At 39.6% G+C, this 17,731-nt stretch overlaps 2 protein-coding genes across 3 annotated transcripts in view; one reads left to right on the forward strand and one right to left on the reverse strand.

Moving 5' to 3' along the window:
• Positions 1 to 1,691, reverse strand: part of DZANK1 (double zinc ribbon and ankyrin repeat domains 1) — a 61,601-nt gene extending 59,910 nt beyond the window's left edge. The window contains exon 1 of the mRNA XM_023745513.1: positions 1,400 to 1,691. The gene's annotated coding sequence lies outside the window, so the exon portion shown is untranslated. The remainder of the gene's footprint in view (positions 1 to 1,399) is intronic.
• A 365-nt stretch (positions 1,692 to 2,056) lies between these two features.
• On the forward strand, positions 2,057 to 15,037 carry POLR3F (RNA polymerase III subunit F). 2 transcript variants are annotated; one of them, XM_006104192.3, is made up of 9 exons: positions 2,057 to 2,203; positions 3,428 to 3,545; positions 7,424 to 7,491; positions 7,981 to 8,048; positions 8,549 to 8,661; positions 11,779 to 11,922; positions 12,116 to 12,223; positions 13,039 to 13,230; positions 14,499 to 15,037. In XM_006104192.3, exons 1-9 carry the CDS (start codon positions 2,142 to 2,144, stop codon positions 14,574 to 14,576), a joined length of 951 nt encoding a protein of 316 aa, XP_006104254.1. In that variant the 5' UTR covers positions 2,057 to 2,141; the 3' UTR covers positions 14,577 to 15,037. The 2 variants fall into 2 exon arrangements, with proteins under 2 accessions (XP_006104254.1, XP_023601277.1); XM_023745509.1 differs by lacking the exon at positions 11,779 to 11,922.
• The last annotated feature ends 2,694 nt before the right edge of the window (positions 15,038 to 17,731 follow it).

A 17,731-nucleotide genomic window follows, 5' to 3' on the forward strand; every position in this document is an offset into this window, starting at 1 on the left:
TGAACGCATCAGAACAGAGACCATGACTAATAATCTGGTCTGAGCTTCCTCTGAATCATTATCAGCCTTTCCTGCCTTTTATTCCTGTGCTACCTCTCTTGGCTTCAGGGCAAGTCATCATGCCAGAGAAACAGAAGTAACTTTACATGCAGCATGAAATGTTAATTTAGAGCCAGCTCTTTTGGGAAAGCTCCAGGTTCCAGGCCCTGCAGTTGTCACCAAGTAATTCTTGCATTTGAAAGCTGCAAAGAAACTTTAGAAGGATGACAGAGTATCAAACCTCAGCTGAAAGAAAGATGGCACCAATATAAAAAGTAAGCAACAAATACAAAAGTCTCCCACTCCATCTACTATATTTATAAATAATTAAGTATGAGTGTGGAGGCCTTACTGACCTTTTCCCTGGGCAGTGTCATAATTTTTAATATGCGAAGGATTCAGGAGGAAAAAACAACCCCCACCTTAATATAGCAACCATTTCCCATCACTCTTCACCCTATTCAAATTCCAATGATTATGGATAGATTTCACTCAACATATTCATTCCATTTTTATTGTTTACTTATTGCACCATCACTCTATTATTTACAATTTTCCACATATTTATATAATCTTATTTATCAATTTGTGGGTGGGTTTTAAGGATATTACTAGTTTTGGTGGTTGCAATTCTAAGTAATGCTACTCTGAATATCTCGAGGTTTTAGTTTTGTCACAGACAGTATTCCCAAAAATGAGATAAACAAAGGGAGGAGTGGACTTAATGCCTGGTTACCATAGTTCCAGGATAGAGGTCAAGAATTTGAACTGCAAATACTGACAGATCACTAGCCCCTCGGAAAGGATGGCTGGCCTTGGGACACTTGCTCAAACTCACATTTCCATTTATGTGAGAGGCAGTTAAAATAAAAATAGTTGAGCCCTGCTGGTGTGGCTCAGTGGTTGAGCGTCACCTGATGGATTCCTGGTTAGGGCATATGCCCTGGTTGCGCGCTCTATCCCCAGTAGGGGGCGTGCAGGAGGCAGCTGATCGATGTTTCTCTGTCGTCATCCATTTCTTCCTATCTCTCTCCCTCTCTCTTTAAAAATCAATAAAAACATATAAAGAAAAATAGAAAATAAAAATACTTGAAAAATTACTTCAAAATAAAAATAGTTGTGGAGGGAGTAATTCGCTCGCAGTAACTAGGAGCTGCCTTTGGAAGGTCGGGGCGGCGAGTGGGCTCCAAGAAAGGGGTCGAGAAGTAGACCAAATCCAACAGGCCCAAATGGCATTGTGGGGAAAACAGCACCCTAAACCCCCACCTCCATCCACCCACTCTCCGCCGCTCAGATCTGGAACCCCGACTGGTCCCGGCCCCCGCCCATCGGGGGCCGTCAGAGACTCTCTCTTCCTTACCGCAGGATTGAGGGAGGTCCTCCTCCTCCTCTCCGCAGGATTGAGGGAGGTCCTCCTCTTCTCCGCAGGATTGAGGGAGGTCCTCCCCCACCTCCTTGTCCTCCTCCTCCTCCACCTCTTCCTCTATCCGCGGCCACCAAGACAGAATTAGCCCCTCCGAGGTACCTCCGCCGTCCCCGGCCGGGCGCTCCACCTCTCACTGCGGGGGTACCTCCGCCGTCCGCACCGAGCTAGCCCACCTCTCACTGCCTCCTGCCTTCTCCTTGGTCAAGGTCTCGGTTACCACTGACGCTGCGAGCCTCGCCCCGCCTACTGAGAACCGAGCAGGCGATTGGCGGAAAAATGGCTTCCTAGCAACCAGCTCCACCCGTGACGTTTGACTGGGAGAGTGGTACCCGCAGGAACCGTAGGCGTCCGAGAACACGCCTTCTCAGAGGTTGGAAAATGCTAAAAAGTGGTGTCTCAACGCAGAATGAGGAAAGGAAGCTCATTCGCCCGACGGGCATTGACATTCTGGAAGCAAGAATTAGAGGATGTAGGGGGAAAATGGTTAAAAAAAAAAAGAATAAGAGGATGTAGCGGCGCCCGTGAGTGAGGCGGAGCAGGCGCGGCGTGGTCACCTCAAGCCGACAGACAAGGAAGGACCGGCTGCGACACGAGGAAGAAGGCCCATCGCCCGGGCACCGCTGGTTGCCAGGTAGCTACGCGCTTCTCACCCCGCTGGTGTAGGAACCGCGTCCTCATGGCTGAGGTGAAGGTGAAGCTGCAGCCGCCCGACGCGGATCCAGTAGAAATAGAAAACAGGTAAGTCAGTGGGTGAGGCTCGGTCCCCGGCGGGTCATTTGGGCAGCCGGACCCTTTCTCCGTGGACCGTCGGGAGATACCGGACAAGTTCAGTGAGCACGCAGGGAGGGGATTGCCGGGTTTGGATCCCCTTCCCACCCCCGGAGAACAAAACTCTTAAAAAATTCCAAAGGAGTTCGACAGTTTGCAACTTTGTGTAGCTGTCCCGATGCTGTTGGGGAAGTTGTGATGATGCACTACCTCCCTGTGTGAAAGTGATCGACGCTCAGAAAGGAGATGGCGTTTTTACCTGCAGTGGTTCTCAACCTTCTGGCCCTTTAAATACAATTCCTCATGTTGTGACCCAACCATAAAATTATTTTCGTTGCTACTTCGTAACTGTAATGTTGCTACTGTTATGAATCGTAATGTAAATATCTAATATGCAGGATGGACTTAGGTGACCCCTGTGAAAGGGTCCTTCGACCGCCAAAGGGGTCGCGACCCACAGGTTGAGAACCGCTGAAAGGGCTTTAGGATGCATGTTCTGATCCAAAGTGGCTCTTGTCGCTGTGGGAACTCCCACGACTTGACGTTTGGGCGAAATTAGGGTGCAGTTTGTGATTACAAAGCTACATTAAACCACAAGTGGTTTCGGTGCAGAATTTAAGTCAAGATTATTGTGGGGCACCTAAAGCCTCTCAATTTTGTAATTCCCTAGCAGCGCACTACTATTGTTAGATTGCCACATGGTTTTTAAAGAACACAATTTTTTCAAGCTATTATGAATAACATACGAGGATCCCATGACAGTGTGAATATTTGGGCTTATTTCTGTTGGGTAGGGATAATTCCCAAAACGCCCCAGTTGTGGTGAATTGTCATAAATGTTGACTTCCCACCAGAAATACCTGATTTGCGTCCTGCTTGCAGACTTATGGCTGCCCAATACACTGTATCCTAACTTTGTGTACTTGCATCTGAGAACATTGAAGTTGCAGCACTGATATTTTTTTCTGTGTTTTCATTTGACTTTTGTTCTAGTTTAGAATTCATATTAGTGAGAAAAAAAGTTTTCTTTAAATAATAATGGAAACATGTATTTTGAAAGCTTTGATTCAGAACTATCATAGAAACCCAGACTGTCTGCTAAATGTGAAGACACCACAATTTCAATTTTTTCTGCTAGTTCCCCCCCACACACACTAAAAATAAAAATGATATCATTAATGCCTTTGTTCCTAGGATTATAGAATTATGTCACCAGTTCCCTCATGGAATCACAGACCAAGTAATTCAAAATGAAATGCCTCATATAGAAGCTCAGCAGCGGGCAGTGGCAATCAATAGACTCTTGTCTATGGTAAGGTGAATCCAACTAGTTAATGTAATTACATTTTTAAGTTAACATTGTCATTGCTTCCTATTATTAGTCATAAAAACATTGGAAGAGCCTGGCCGGTATGGCTCAGTAGTTGAGCATCAACCTGTGAACCAGAGGTCACAGTTGGATTCCCAGTCGGGGCACATGTCCGGGTTGTGGGCTCAATCTCCAGTGTGGGGCATGCAGGAGGCAGCCAGTGGATGAGTCTCCCACATCATTGATATTTCTATCTCTCTTTCTCTCCCTTCCTCTCTGAAATCAATAAATTTAAAAAATAAAAGCACTGTTATTTAAAAAAAAAAAACACATTGGAAGGTGTGTTAGGTTGTGACTGATAAGATTCTAAACCAGGAAACAGCTCAGACTGCTTTATTTGTTAACCTAATTGCCATTAAGATACATAAAGGCGCATAGGCATAGTTTCTTCTGACCTTCTGTTTGCTGTTCTACTTCTGGGTGGTAGGCCATTCCCTATGAAACACATCCCCCTGATTTTTCTGTGAATCATCACAGAGCCAACTCATTAGGTATCACTCTCCACAACCTCACCCTGAGCATTTCAAGAGGCAGGAATGAGTCCAGTTAAATGTCACCAGTGCTGGGCCCCTGGGAGGAAGTGCAGCCTCAGCTCCCAATGACAGCAGTGGTGTTTTTTTTCAGTGAAGCCCTTCTACCTATTCTTACCTTTTCTAATTTACTGGAGCCCTAATGTCATTCTCTACTGTCCTAGTGGTACCCCATGTTCTAAATCTACCTGTTTCTCCTTCCTTTCCCCTATCATCAAAATTCCCATGTCCTGAGAGCATTTCAGTTGGTCTTAATAGCAATTAGGTAAAATATTTCTATACTAAGTAATCATCTGAAGGCTGGTTTGCTTTTTTTTTAATTATTATTACTGATTTTTTTTTAGAGGGAGGAAGGGAGAAAGAGAGAGAGAGAGAAACATCAATTTGTTGTTCCACTTACTGATGCATTCATTGGTTGTTTCTTGTACGTATGTGGTTTATCAGGACGACACTCTAACGAACTGAGCTACCTGGCCAGGGCTAAGGCTGATTTGCTTTTTTAAATCTACCAGCTTTGTTGGATTTCTTTCTTTTTTTTTTTTTTTTAAATATATTGTATTGATTTTACAGAGAGGAAGGGAGAGAGATAGAGAGTTAGAAACATCGATGAGAGAGAAACATAGATCAGCTGCCTCCTGCACACCCCCTACTGGGGATGTGCCTGCAACCAAGGTACATGCCCTTGACCGGAATCGAACCTGGGACCTTTCAGTCTGCAGGCTGACGCTCTATCCACTGAGCCAAACCGGTTACGGCTATTGGATTTCTAAGGGCTCTGGATATGGAGGTTTGAGGACAAGTAAACTTTCTGTTAAAATGTTCCCTTCAGCCCTAACTGGGTTGGCTCAGTGAATAGAGTGTCGGCCTGCGGACTAAAGGGTCCCGGGTTCGATTCCGGTCAAGGGCATGTACCTTGGTTGCAGGCACATCCCCATTGGGGGGTGTGTAGGAGGCAGCTGATCAATGTTTCTCTCTCATTGATGTTTCTAACTCCTATACCTCTCCCTTCCTCTCTGTAAAAAATCAATAAAAATATATTTTAAAAAAAATGTTCCCTTCAACCTACTAGTTCAGGGTTTGGCAAACTTTTTGTATAAAGGGCCAGATAGTATATGTTTTAGGCTTTGCAGGCCATTTGGTTTCTGTTATAATAGATAACTCTTCAAGAAAGTAGCTATGGTCCACACATAAACAAATGGGCGTGGCTGTGTCCCAATAAAACTTTATTTATAAAAACAAGCAGTGAGCCAGATTGCTGACCCTTGTTTTAGCACCAGGAAAAAAAGGACTCTTGATGATTTCTAGTCATTTAATTATGATGAAGGTCTTCAGCTCCAGGAAAAATAGAGGAAGGGATGCTGGGAGGTTGTGGCAATAGAAAATGTTTTTGTCCTTTGACCACTCTTTCAACCCTTTCCTTTCTGTCTGAAAGTCATCCTCAGTACCTCCTTCTCTTTCACTATCTCTGCGACTGACCCCACCTACTGCCAGTCCTGTTGGCTATAGGCTGTAGGCAGTGGTGCAGCTATTGAAGAATTTTAAGCAGTAGTAATTATCAATAAATCACAAGTTATTACTGATTTTGCCTCTTAAATAAATATCAAATTTGTCCCCCCATTTCCATTCCTACTATCCCTGCATGTGCTCTGGCTCTTGGCTTTTACCTGGACTATTACAGTGCATCCTAACTGGCTCTCCTGGCTCCATCTGCCTCAGAGCACAGTCTGATGTGTCTTAAATATAGATCTGACCAAGTCACTTCCCCACCAGAAATACTTCTTCCAGTGCGAGAAATTTAAGTCAAAACTCATGGGTTGACCACAGTGAGTCTCTGCCTCCCTTACCTATCTCCTCTTTTGCCATCGTGTGTCTCAAAAGTTAGGTTTCAGAGGAACCACATCATGCTGTTGCATGTCTCAGGTCCTTTGCTCATGCTGTCTTCCCTGCTTAGAAAGCCCTTCTTCCCTTTCTTCACAGACTAACCCCTCATTATCCTCTAAGACTCAGCTCTGCTGTTGTCTCCAGGAAGCCTCCCTGAATCCCACATTGGGCCATAGCTTCTTCTCTGAGAGCCCATCCCACCCATTACTTACCTCTATCTTAACGCCAACCAGATGGTAGTGAAGTTAGGTGTATGATTCGCTTTTAGAATTCATGTTCGTACCCACAAACAACAATCATAGTACTGGTTCATTAAATGTTCATAGATTGAGTTAAATGACTGAATGGAACCTTTAAATTGAGCTTTGTGGTTCAGTTTTGCTACTTAGTGGGGTCTGGGGAGGGAGGGTATTACTCTTCAGCCATATGTAAACCCATTTCCAAATCATGGGTCTGCCCAGTCTTAACATGGGAATGGGGCCTCTCTTAGCCACGTCTTCCCCGAACTGCCAGAAGCCCAGTGGTACAGCCATCCGGGTGCTCCGAAGTTCAGACCAGCCGTGGGCTAACTACGGCCCGCGGGCCGGATCCGGCCCGTTTGAAATGAATAAAACTAAAAAAAAAAAAAGACCGTACCCTTTTATGTAATGATGTTTACTTTGAATTTATATTAGTTCACACAAACACTCCATCCATGCTTTTGTTCCGGCCCTCCGGTCCAGTTTAAGAACCCATTGTGGCCCTCGAGTCAAAAAGTTTGCCCACCCCTGGTTCAGACCCAAGGAAATTTAGAAGTATGTTAAGACATGCTTTATTTTACTTTTGACGTGTTACAGAAAAACAAAACTGCAGGTCTTTTATTCATTGGTTAACTCTTCTGCCTAATTTTCATGTAACACAAATAGAAATCACACATATCAGTAAATGTCACTATTAACTTTGTAAAGTTTAATCATCGTGTTAAAAAATGTTTTTACATGTTAGTTTCTATTTGAACTTTATATTATGTAAATTATATTTTATTTGTATTATACTTATTTATATTTATTGAATTTGTTTTAGTTTGAATCACAATTTATTGAGGACAAGTGAACTTTCTGTTAAAATGTTCTAAAGATGCTTGTTTATAATTCTTTATACATTGATTATATAACCAAGCCAGGATCTAGCATATAAGTAATTGTTAGATATTAATATTTTAGAAAATGATGAGATAAAGAGCTAAATTTTAAAAAATGCACTGTATGTGATAGGGGAAAACTTAAATCTCAAGTTAAGAACTGACAAATAACTATGGGAGGTAGGACATTTAGTCTGTGCAAAATATTAAAGAATGCATTAGCATTTGTCATTAGATTTGATGTATCTCCAAAGTAATTCACTGCTATTTCCTATCTTTAAAAATTTTAGGGTCAGTTGGATCTCTTAAGGAGCAATACAGGCCTTCTGTATAGAATAAAGGATTCTCAGAATGCTGGGTAAGCACATAATCATATCATTTTAAGAAAACTTTGATTATTACCATAGTAATACATGTTTTTGGAAGAAAGCCAATACAGAATTGCATAATGTAAACCTCTTACATATCATCCCTGCCTCCTATCGTGAGTTCCATTTCCCGGAAATAACTGCTTATAATAATTTGGTAAATATTTTTTCTTCTAGATATATAAATACATATAGATGATTATATATTTATATATAATCTCTCTTTTTTTCTTTTTTTAACAAAAATGGGATCATTCTATTCATACTGTCTTGCAACTTGTTTTTTTCACTTACTCTGTCTTGGACATCTTTTCATTATGGTACATACAGCCCTGTCTCATTCTTTTTAAGGTAAGTCTTTATTTTGGTAAATAAGTCAATGTGATGGCCTTGTCTGCTAATTCATTGAAGTAGTCATGTAGATTATTAGATTATCCTGTACCTCTTTGCCTTTTTAATTCTACTTTATTCCCCTGCAGTAAAATGAAGGGATCAGATAACCAAGAAAAACTAGTATATCAGATCATAGAGGATGCAGGAAATAAAGGTAAGCATGTGAAGGAAGAAGCAGAAAAAACATTGACTTTGGACCAAATATAGGGACTGAGATTCTATCTTCCCGGGGAATGGATCAGTGTCTGTGCTGCTACTTATGTAAAAAGGAGAGGAAAATAATATACTTCCATACGGGGGCGTTGGGAGGGGAGAGGAAGTCGGTTTACAATTGTGGGTATGCGAAACGGTGTATTCTTGTATTGTTTATTAATTATTGTATTATTTTCCATATGAACAACTGTAAACCTACTTTTGGTTCACGCTAGGATTCTACGAAATTTCTATAGAAACTAGAACATATAACATATATTGTTTTAATATTTTTGTTACTTTATGTGAGATTCTTGCCTCTATGACACTTAATTTTTCCTATAGCTATGCCCTAGCAATATATAGATACCTATTTTGCTGGTTTTGGTATGAGATATAAGCAATGGGATTATAAACATAAATCCTATAGTTTTCAACTTATTTTACTTTACTTTCTTATAGGAATATGGAGCAGAGACATCCGGTATAAAAGTAATTTGCCATTAACAGAAATTAACAAAATTTTAAAGAATTTGGAAAGTAAAAAGCTTATCAAAGCTGTTAAGTCTGTAGCAGTGAGTAATTTTCTCTTTTCTTCCAAATGTTTATTTTATATATTGCTCCAACTATATTTCATGTTTTTATTGTTCTTTAAGCTGTGTTGATTTAAAACAACTGATCAAAACAAGATTTTTTAAAATTTAGCTCATAATTGGTTTGGAGATGCTACTTAGATATGTAACTTCTTACCCACTCAAAAATCTAAAGCTAATTTACTCTATTCAGGAAAGAATTTTTGGAATCTTGAACATTTTTCCTGGATTTTGTGATGTGTAAGAATTTACTTCATCCTGGTATATTAGATTACTCATTGAACAGATATCTACGTGTGCTTGCTATGTGTCAGGCACTGTTCTGGGTGCTTGCGATACAGTAGTGAATAAGTCAGAGAAAGATCCCTGCCTTGGTGGATCATCTCTTCTAGCACATAGTGTTTCTCCTCCTCATCCCACCCTACCCATCACATCCTTCAGGGGCTCTATGTTCCAGAGCTGTGTCCATCAGGGACATCTGCTGCTGACCTCACTGATTTTAGTATCAGAGGAGCCAAAATTCCCCTATATTAAAGTTTGCTTGAACACAAATTTCAACATATAAGAATTTAATATTCATGCAAATTGATGCAGGCACTATGGAAAACACTAGAGAGGTTCCTCTAAAAATTAAAAAATGGAACTGCCTTATGATCCAGCAATTCTACTTCTGGGTATATATCCGAAGAAACCAAAAACACTAATTCAAAAGAATATATGCACCCCTATGCTCATTGCATTATTTACAGTAGCAAAGATATGGAAGCAACCTAGGTAGACGAGTGGATAAAAAAACAGTGGTAGCCCTGACCGGTTTGGCTCAGTGGATGGAGTGTCGGCCTGCGGACCTAAGGGTCCCGGGTTCGGTTCCGGTCAAGGGCATGTACCTTGGTTGCGGGCACATACCAGTGGGCTGTGTGCAGGAGGCGGCTGATCAATGTTCCTCTCTCATTGATGTTTCTCACTCTCTATCCCTCTCCCTTCCTCTTTGTAAAAAATAAATAAAATATATTAAAAAACAAAAAACAGTGGTAATATATATATAATGGAATATTAGACATTATAAGAATAGAATCTTAAAAAAAAAAAAAAGAATAGAATCTTACCATTTGGGACAGACCTAGAGAGTATTATGCTAGGTGAAAGAAGTCAGATAAAGACAAATATATGATTGTACTTATATGTGGAATCTAAAGAACAAAATACGTTAAAAAAAAAAAAAAGAACAAAATACATGAATAAATAAAACTGAAACGGACTCACGGATACAGAGAACAAATTGATGGTTGCTAGAGGGGAGGGAGTTTGGGGGACTGGGTGAAAAGGAAAAGGGATTAAGAAGAACAGATTGATAGTTACAAAATAATCACAGAAATGTAAAGTATAGTATAGGGCCATGGTCGGCAAACCGCGGCACTTTGGCCTCTTCAGTGTGGCTCTTCCCAAAAGTACCACGTGCGGGTGCTCACATACAATGCGATTGAAACTTCATGGCCCATGCGCAGAAGTCGGTATTTTGTGGAAGAGCCACACTGAAGGGGCCAAAGAGCCGCATGTGCCTTGCGAGCAGTGGTTTACTGAGCCACAGTTTGCCAACCACTGGTATAGGGAATATAGTCAATAATGTAATAACTATGTATGATGCCAGGTGGGTACTTGAAATATCAGGGGATCACTTGTAGGGTATATGATTATCTAACCACAAGGCTGTACACCTGAAACAAATATAAAATAATATTGAATGTCAACTGTAATTGAAAAATTAAATAAAATAAAAAAAATCAGGTGAATAAAAAACATCAGGCCAAAGAAAAATGATTTGATAATTCATTTGATTTTATTTATCAATGATATTTATGTCATACCACTCCCTAAGTTAGAATATTATTTCTGTTTCACATTTCTAATAGGTAAGTTCCAGTATATACAGAAGTAAATAATATAATGAATCCCCACATACCCATCTCCTAGCTTCATTTCTACAATTCTCCTATATCTTTATTTTTAATAGCTTTATTGAGATATTTACATATTACAAAATTAATTCTCTTAAAGGGTATGATTCATTGGGTTTTAGTGTACTCACAGGATTGTGCAGCCATCACACTCTTCTAATTTTAAAACATTTTCCTCACCCCAACATGTGACCCCACTAGCAGTCACTCCCCAACCTCCTTGTCCCAAGGCCCTGACAACCACTAATGTTCTGGACATTTCCTATAAATGGAATCATATGTGTGGTTTTTTGGGTCTGGCTTCTTTCACTTAGCATGATATTTTCAAGGTTGCAAACCAAGTAGTATAAATATTCCTAAGTCCATACCGGTAGATGTTTGAATAAATAAGTGGGACAGATCAGACAAATCCATACAGAAGAATTCCAAATTTATATAGACACTCCACCCTAAAGAGAGTAGAGCATAATTCCTAATCCTTAATTGTGGGTGGTGCATGGTAACTTTCTTCCAAGGAAAGGGCAGGGGAAAAAGTAACTACAGTGTACCTTTAGCCAGGTGATTAAGGTTAATGTCAACACTGATAAGTCATATTGAGGACAATCATCACTTGGTGACAATCAGATCCCCTTGATATGATGTGATAAGAAGGTCATTTGATCTCTGTGATCTTTCTTCCAGTCTAATCATCAGAAAAACATCAGATCAAATCCCAGTTAAGGGCATCCTACAGAATACCTGACCAGTAATTCTCAAAACTGGCAAGTTCATCGATAACACTTAAAAACTGTCACAACTAAAATTTGCCTCAGAAGACATGACAACTAAATCTAATGTGGTATCTTGGGGAGAAAAATGGACCAGAAAAAATGACATTATGGAAAAACTAAGGAAATATGAACAAAGTGTAGATTTTAGTTCATAATAATATATCAATATTGGTTCGTTGTAACAAATGTACCCTATTAATGTAAGATGCTAATAATAGGGAAAACATCACAAGGTAAATGGAATTCTATTACCATTTTCACAATAATTCTGTGAATCTAAAACTCTAAAATACAATGTTTTGAGCTTTTTTCACATCTTAGTTTTGGGATATTGTTAGCTTATAAGCACATCTTCTGTGCATGCTTTTTCCTAGGCCTCAAAGAAAAAGGTGTATATGCTCTATAACCTGCAGCCTGACCGGTCTGTGACTGGTGGAGCCTGGTACAGTGACCAGGATTTTGAATCTGAATTTGTAGAGGTGCTTAACCAACAGTGTTTTAAGTTCCTACAAACCAAGGTAAGGCATAATTGAGTAAACAATCATTTCTTTTTAAGTTCCTTCATAATGTTTAATTTTGTAGGTCTTGTTTTATAGGCATTAAATTGGTAATTTTTACTAAACAAAATATGTTCTGTTGATTTCACTTTGTATAAATTGTATTCAGAAAACAGTAGTGTTCTTGCTGAGATTTATGTGTCTATCCTTACAGGCAGAAACAGCCCGAGAAAGCAAACAGAATCCAATGATACAAAGAAATAGTTCATTTGCTTCATCACACGAAGTATGGAAATATATCTGTGAATTGGGGATCAGTAAGGTCAGAACTCAGTTTCTAATTTTAATCTTATTTTTAAAAACTTATTTATCATAGTGGTATAGTTTACAATATATGCCAAACATATTTGACCCATACCCTTTTTTCAGGTGATAACCTGTGAGTATTCTGCAGAACACACTTTGAGAAAGTACTATCCTGAGCCTGTTAGGCAAAGTTGGTCATTGCCATTGGCATTGTCAGAACTGTGTGTATTTGGGCTTGGGAGATAGTGCAGCAGAGCGGAGCCTGGTAGTACACTTCACTTTCAGAAGTTTGTTCTGACTTTCTCAGGCACATTTCAATATATGTGCCAAACAGTCATCACATCAGCTGTCATTTATTGGTATTTTCCTTCTTATGAGATATATGGTGGGATCGGCATATTTTTTGAAGACCTTTACATAAAGTCCTATACATAAGGAAACTGTGCTGAATGCTTTTCATGATCAAAGAAGAAATTGAAGTGAACATTTGGACAAGTCATTTTTCATTTCCCAGATTTTTCACTTATAAAAAAACTAGTGATTTTGACTAAAGACTGTTCTATGTCTAAAGTACTTTCTGCTCAAGCATTTTATAAATCTCCATCCAGTTCTTGCCAAACTTGACTTTATAAGACTTCTAGGTATGACATTAAAGAGCAAAGATATCAAACTCAGTTTGAGGTAAGATTTCTGTCCCTAGCATTTGAGTGGTTTGTGCTAACTTGGATCATTGTTCAGCCTCTTTGTGTTTTCGATGACTTGTTTTTAACTCCCTCCAAAAGAATGTGTCTTTGTCCTTTTTGTTTCATTTTTAATATATCCCCTTTACAGGTAGAGTTGTCCATGGAGGACATTGAAACCATCTTGAATACACTCATATATGATGGGAAAGTGGAGATGACTATCATCGCTGCAAAGGAAGGCACAGTTGGCAGTGTAGACGGACACATGAAACTGTACAGAGCAGTCAATCCAATCATCCCACCTACGGGCTTGGTCCGGGCCCCCTGTGGACTCTGCCCGGTGAGTTCAAGAGGCTTCACGTTACACTTGACTACCTCCAAGTGCAAATGCCACATAACGTACCAGCAAGCACACCCCAGTTCTCTGACTCTCAGGGTTGACCAAGAATTACTCAAACCTCCGTGTAATCTTGATATTTAATGAACAAATCATTGCCTTACATAAGAGATCTGTGTTTTCTGCTCTTAGCCCTAAAATGGACAATTTTTGACAACTATTAGTCATTTAACCTGAGTAGTGTGAGAAATGAGATTTGTTGAGAACGTACCATAGTCAGACGTGTTTTTGAAGATTTATGTGATTTCATTTAATCCTCCTTATGTCCCTTTGAGAGCTACTGGTGTTATTTTCCCTTAAGTAGGAGGGAACTTAGGCTAAGAAAGACCTAAGAGCATGTAGCTTAGAAGTAACAACCAGGATTCAAACTCAGAGGTAATGTTCTGTCCCCTGCAATATGCCCAAGTACTATTCATTCATTCATTCCCATATAGTTTATGAGTGCCAATTGTGTGCTATAGGGACTGCTCCAGCCCTCATCGCATTTATATTCATGGGCTGCTAGTCTGTGTTTTATTTCATTACTAGAGACCCGATGCATGAAATTCGTGCAAGAGTAGGCCTTCCTTCCCCCGGCTGCTGGCACCGGCTTCCCTCTGGTACTCAGGACCAAGGCTTCCCTCCGGGCGCCGGAAGGCACCCGGGACCCAGGCTTCCCTTGCAGCCCTGGCTTCATCTGGAAGGATATCCGGTCTAATTAGCATATTATGCTTTTATTATTATAGATAACTGGCCCTTTTCTATATATCTAAGCATTCTATGCCATGGTTTCAATTACTAGAAAAAAGGCTAGCATATTGGAAATTCTATTCGGCACCCTTCACAAAAACAAAAGTAGCTAAACAGGAAACATTTGGTTAGTCAAAACTAAGTCATTCCTATGTATAGATCTCCCTTGTATTCCTGTGGTACCCCCTGATAGCCTTTTCCCCAGTGGGCAGGTGAACATGGTCATCTTAATGCTGTAGTAAAAGGTTTCCCATTAAGTAACTTTATGATCACAGAGCAGGCCTAATTACAGTGTGTCCTTAAATACAGACCTAATCTCCTTCAATTTGAAAGTTTTGTTTTTAATAGTGCTTTAAGTAAATGGTTGGGTCTTGGATAGTTAGTTAATAGAAATTTGAGTTATAGTTGACACTTAATTTTACTTTATTAGTATAATTTTTTTAAAACTTCAGTTTGAATATTAACATTTTTCTGTTTTAAAGGTTTTTGACGACTGCCATGAAGGTGGTGAGATTTCACCATCTAACTGTATTTACATGACAGAATGGCTTGAATTTTAATAGAGAGCTAGGAACTTTATGACATCTTTCAAATGAAGTTACTTTGGGAGCAAGTAATTTAACTCATGATGGAACATCAAATTCCCTTGAAAGCAAACTTCACAATAATGGATACAGACTTACTGCTATGAAAATATATTTTTTAAATCTATGAAGACTAAATTTATATTGGTAGAGTAGCCACCAGAATATGAAGCAGGTAAGTGAAATCCATTCTTTAATAAAATACTTTGAAGTTCTGGAGGACAACATCTGAAGCTTTCAAGACTTGACTGTCCAAGAAAAAAGAAGCCAACAAATGCATATTTACCAATGGATAATGGCTAGAGCCTAAAAATGCTTGTTTTGAAGCTATTTATTAAGGTCTTCATTGGAGATTGTTTATATCTGGTTCAGTATCACCATTTCTGTTTCCTCAATGGTTCCACTGAGAAGAAATTAAAACAGGAAAGGCAGGAATAGCAGAGCAGTCTGTGCAAACTTGGGGCGTGAATGGAGAGGATAGTTGGAACATCCTTTTCCACATTCTGTTCCTTTTTATGTCAGATATTCTTGCCCTAGCTGGTTTGGCTCAGTGGATAGAGTGTTGGCCTGCGGACTGAAGAGTCCCAGGTTCAATTCTGGTCAAGGGCACATGCCTGGGTTGCAGGCTCAATCCCCAGTAGGGGGCGTGCAGGAGGCAGCTGATTAATGATTCTCTCTCATCATTGATGTTTCTATCTCTTCCTCCCTGAAATCAATAAAAATATTTTTTTTAAAAAAAGAAAGGTTCTGCCCTGACCAGTTTGGCTCAGTGGATAGAGCATTGGCCTGCGGACTGAAAGGTCTCAGGTTCTATTCCGGTCAAGGGCATGTACCTTGGTTGTGGGCACATCCCCAGTAGGGGGTGTGCAGGAGGCAGCTGATTGATGTTTCTCTTTCATCGATGTTTCTAACTATCCCTCCCTTCCTCTCTGTAAAAAAACAATAAAATATATTTAAGAAAAAAAAAAATTCTTTTGGAGGATTATGCCACTGAATTTACCTCAAACCTAAATGACGACTATTGTCAAGGATGTTTTCAGTCCATAAATATTATTATTCTCATCCAAAGGATTTTTTTCTCTAGACCTTCTTTGTTAAAGTCTTACAAGTTCACTCTGTGGCTAAGTTGTATTATTTAATAGAATTTTTCCTATATTCTTATTATTTAAGTAACATTAAAACTAAAAATAATCCATTGCCCTGTACTAACACTTTATTTTGGGAAGGGGTACCATTCTTCTGTTCTTGTCCTGTTTTAGACTTGTTTCTTTTCCTTATTCTGTTCTAAAACTCATGTCTAAACTGAGCAGAAAGCCATTGTCATTGTGCTTAGTTCTAATACCACTTTCAGTTCCATTCTTTAGACATATAGAAAATACTAGCTTACTAGTATTCGATGTGTTGCACAGATGTTAGCTGGAGGGCTTTTTAGGTTCTCAGCTGTTGTATTTTCCCTTTTAACTCCATTTAAAAGTTTCTGTGTTGCCCTGGGGTAGTGTAAGTTGGGTTGAACATCCCCCCATACACAGAGAGGTCCCCAGTCCAATCTCCAGTAAGGGCACACCCCCAGGTTGCAGGCTTGATTCCCTGGGGGGGGGGGGGGCTGATTGATGGCTCTCATCTATGTTTCTCCCTCTCCCTTTCTAAAAGCAATAAAAACATAAACGTGCCTGGCCTGTGTGACTCAGTGTTTGAGTGTCAACCTAAAGGTCACGGTTTGATTCCCAGTCAGGGCACATGCCCAGGTTGCGGGTTCAATCCCCAGTCGGGAGCATGCTGGAGACATCATTGATGTTTCCATCTCTCTCCCTTCCTCTCTGAAATCAATAAAAATATATTTTATAAAAAAGTTTCTGTGTCTAGGTCAGCTGGGGGCAAACGGATCCGGCCCGTTTGAAATGAATAAAACTAAAAAAAAAGACCGTACCCTTTTATGTAATGGTGTTTACTTTGAATTTATATTAGTTCACACAAACACTCCATCCATGCTTTTGTTCCAGGCCTCCGGTCCAGTTTAAGAACCCATTGTGGCCCTCGAGTCAAAAAGTTTGCCCACCCCTGGACTAGGCCAAAAGTGTGATACCAAAGGAAAGGAATTCAAGCTCAGCTACTCCTGAGGCCTGAGTTCAAACACCAGTTTGGAGATACTCTTAAGTCAGGGGTGGGGAACATCCAGCAAGAGGGCTGTATAAGGTCCACAAAACCATTTGGTCTGGCCCTACCAAGGCAATTATGGGGAGGACTTGAAATTCAATAAATCTAGGAGTGTAAATTTATCAACAAATTTATATTAAGTGAATGATGTTATAAATATCCATATGGCCCTTAGCAAAAAAACGGTTCCCCAGTCCTGCTAAGTGGACAACCAGAAGGGTTATTTTGAAATAAATGGGATTAGTAAAATAAATTCAGTTCAATAACCAATTTTTAAGAATCAAAATTCTGTGGCCACTATACAGAATTAGCATTTGATGACACTAGCTCTTTGAAACAAATAACACTTTAAGTATTGGATATATATAAGATAGAATCTGGGAGCCTGTAAACTACAGGTTTCTCTTCTATCCCCAGTGAGAGTTGGAATGGTAATATCTGTCCTTCCTGGGACCTGGCCTATCACAGAGGCATAGTCTTATTTAATAAGCAAACTGAACTTAGAGGAGAATTAGCATTGGATAGCAGGAACCAGTTATAAATATAGACTTTGCATTATGTCTTGATTTTTTTCCCAAAGATTTATTTTTAAAGCTTACAATCAATGGCTAAAACATAAAAGTATCCCTTGCCTCACTAGAATAAAGATTCTCTTTAAACATTTTTTTCATAGCATGTTTTAAATTCTGAAAATTAACTGAAGGAGAAAAGAGACAATTTAAAAATACAGCACCTTCAATGACAAATGTATATTTATGTACAGGAGTAAACTTTGACCAAAACAAATAGTGGGGCTCTAGACTCATGACAACACCAAAACAAGTTGTGAGTGAAGTACTAATCCTTACAGTTGATTTTCATTTAATATAAGGTATTTTGCTCACCTGAGAATAGATATTCCCTGGAGTCTGGCAAGGCCTTGCTATGGTTAATAATGAGCTACTAGTATATACAGTCAAACATGAGAATCTATGATT

The sequence above is a fragment of the Myotis lucifugus genome, unplaced genomic scaffold (genome assembly GCF_000147115.1).
Source record: "Myotis lucifugus unplaced genomic scaffold, Myoluc2.0 scaffold_554, whole genome shotgun sequence".
NCBI lineage: Eukaryota > Metazoa > Chordata > Mammalia > Chiroptera > Vespertilionidae > Myotis > Myotis lucifugus.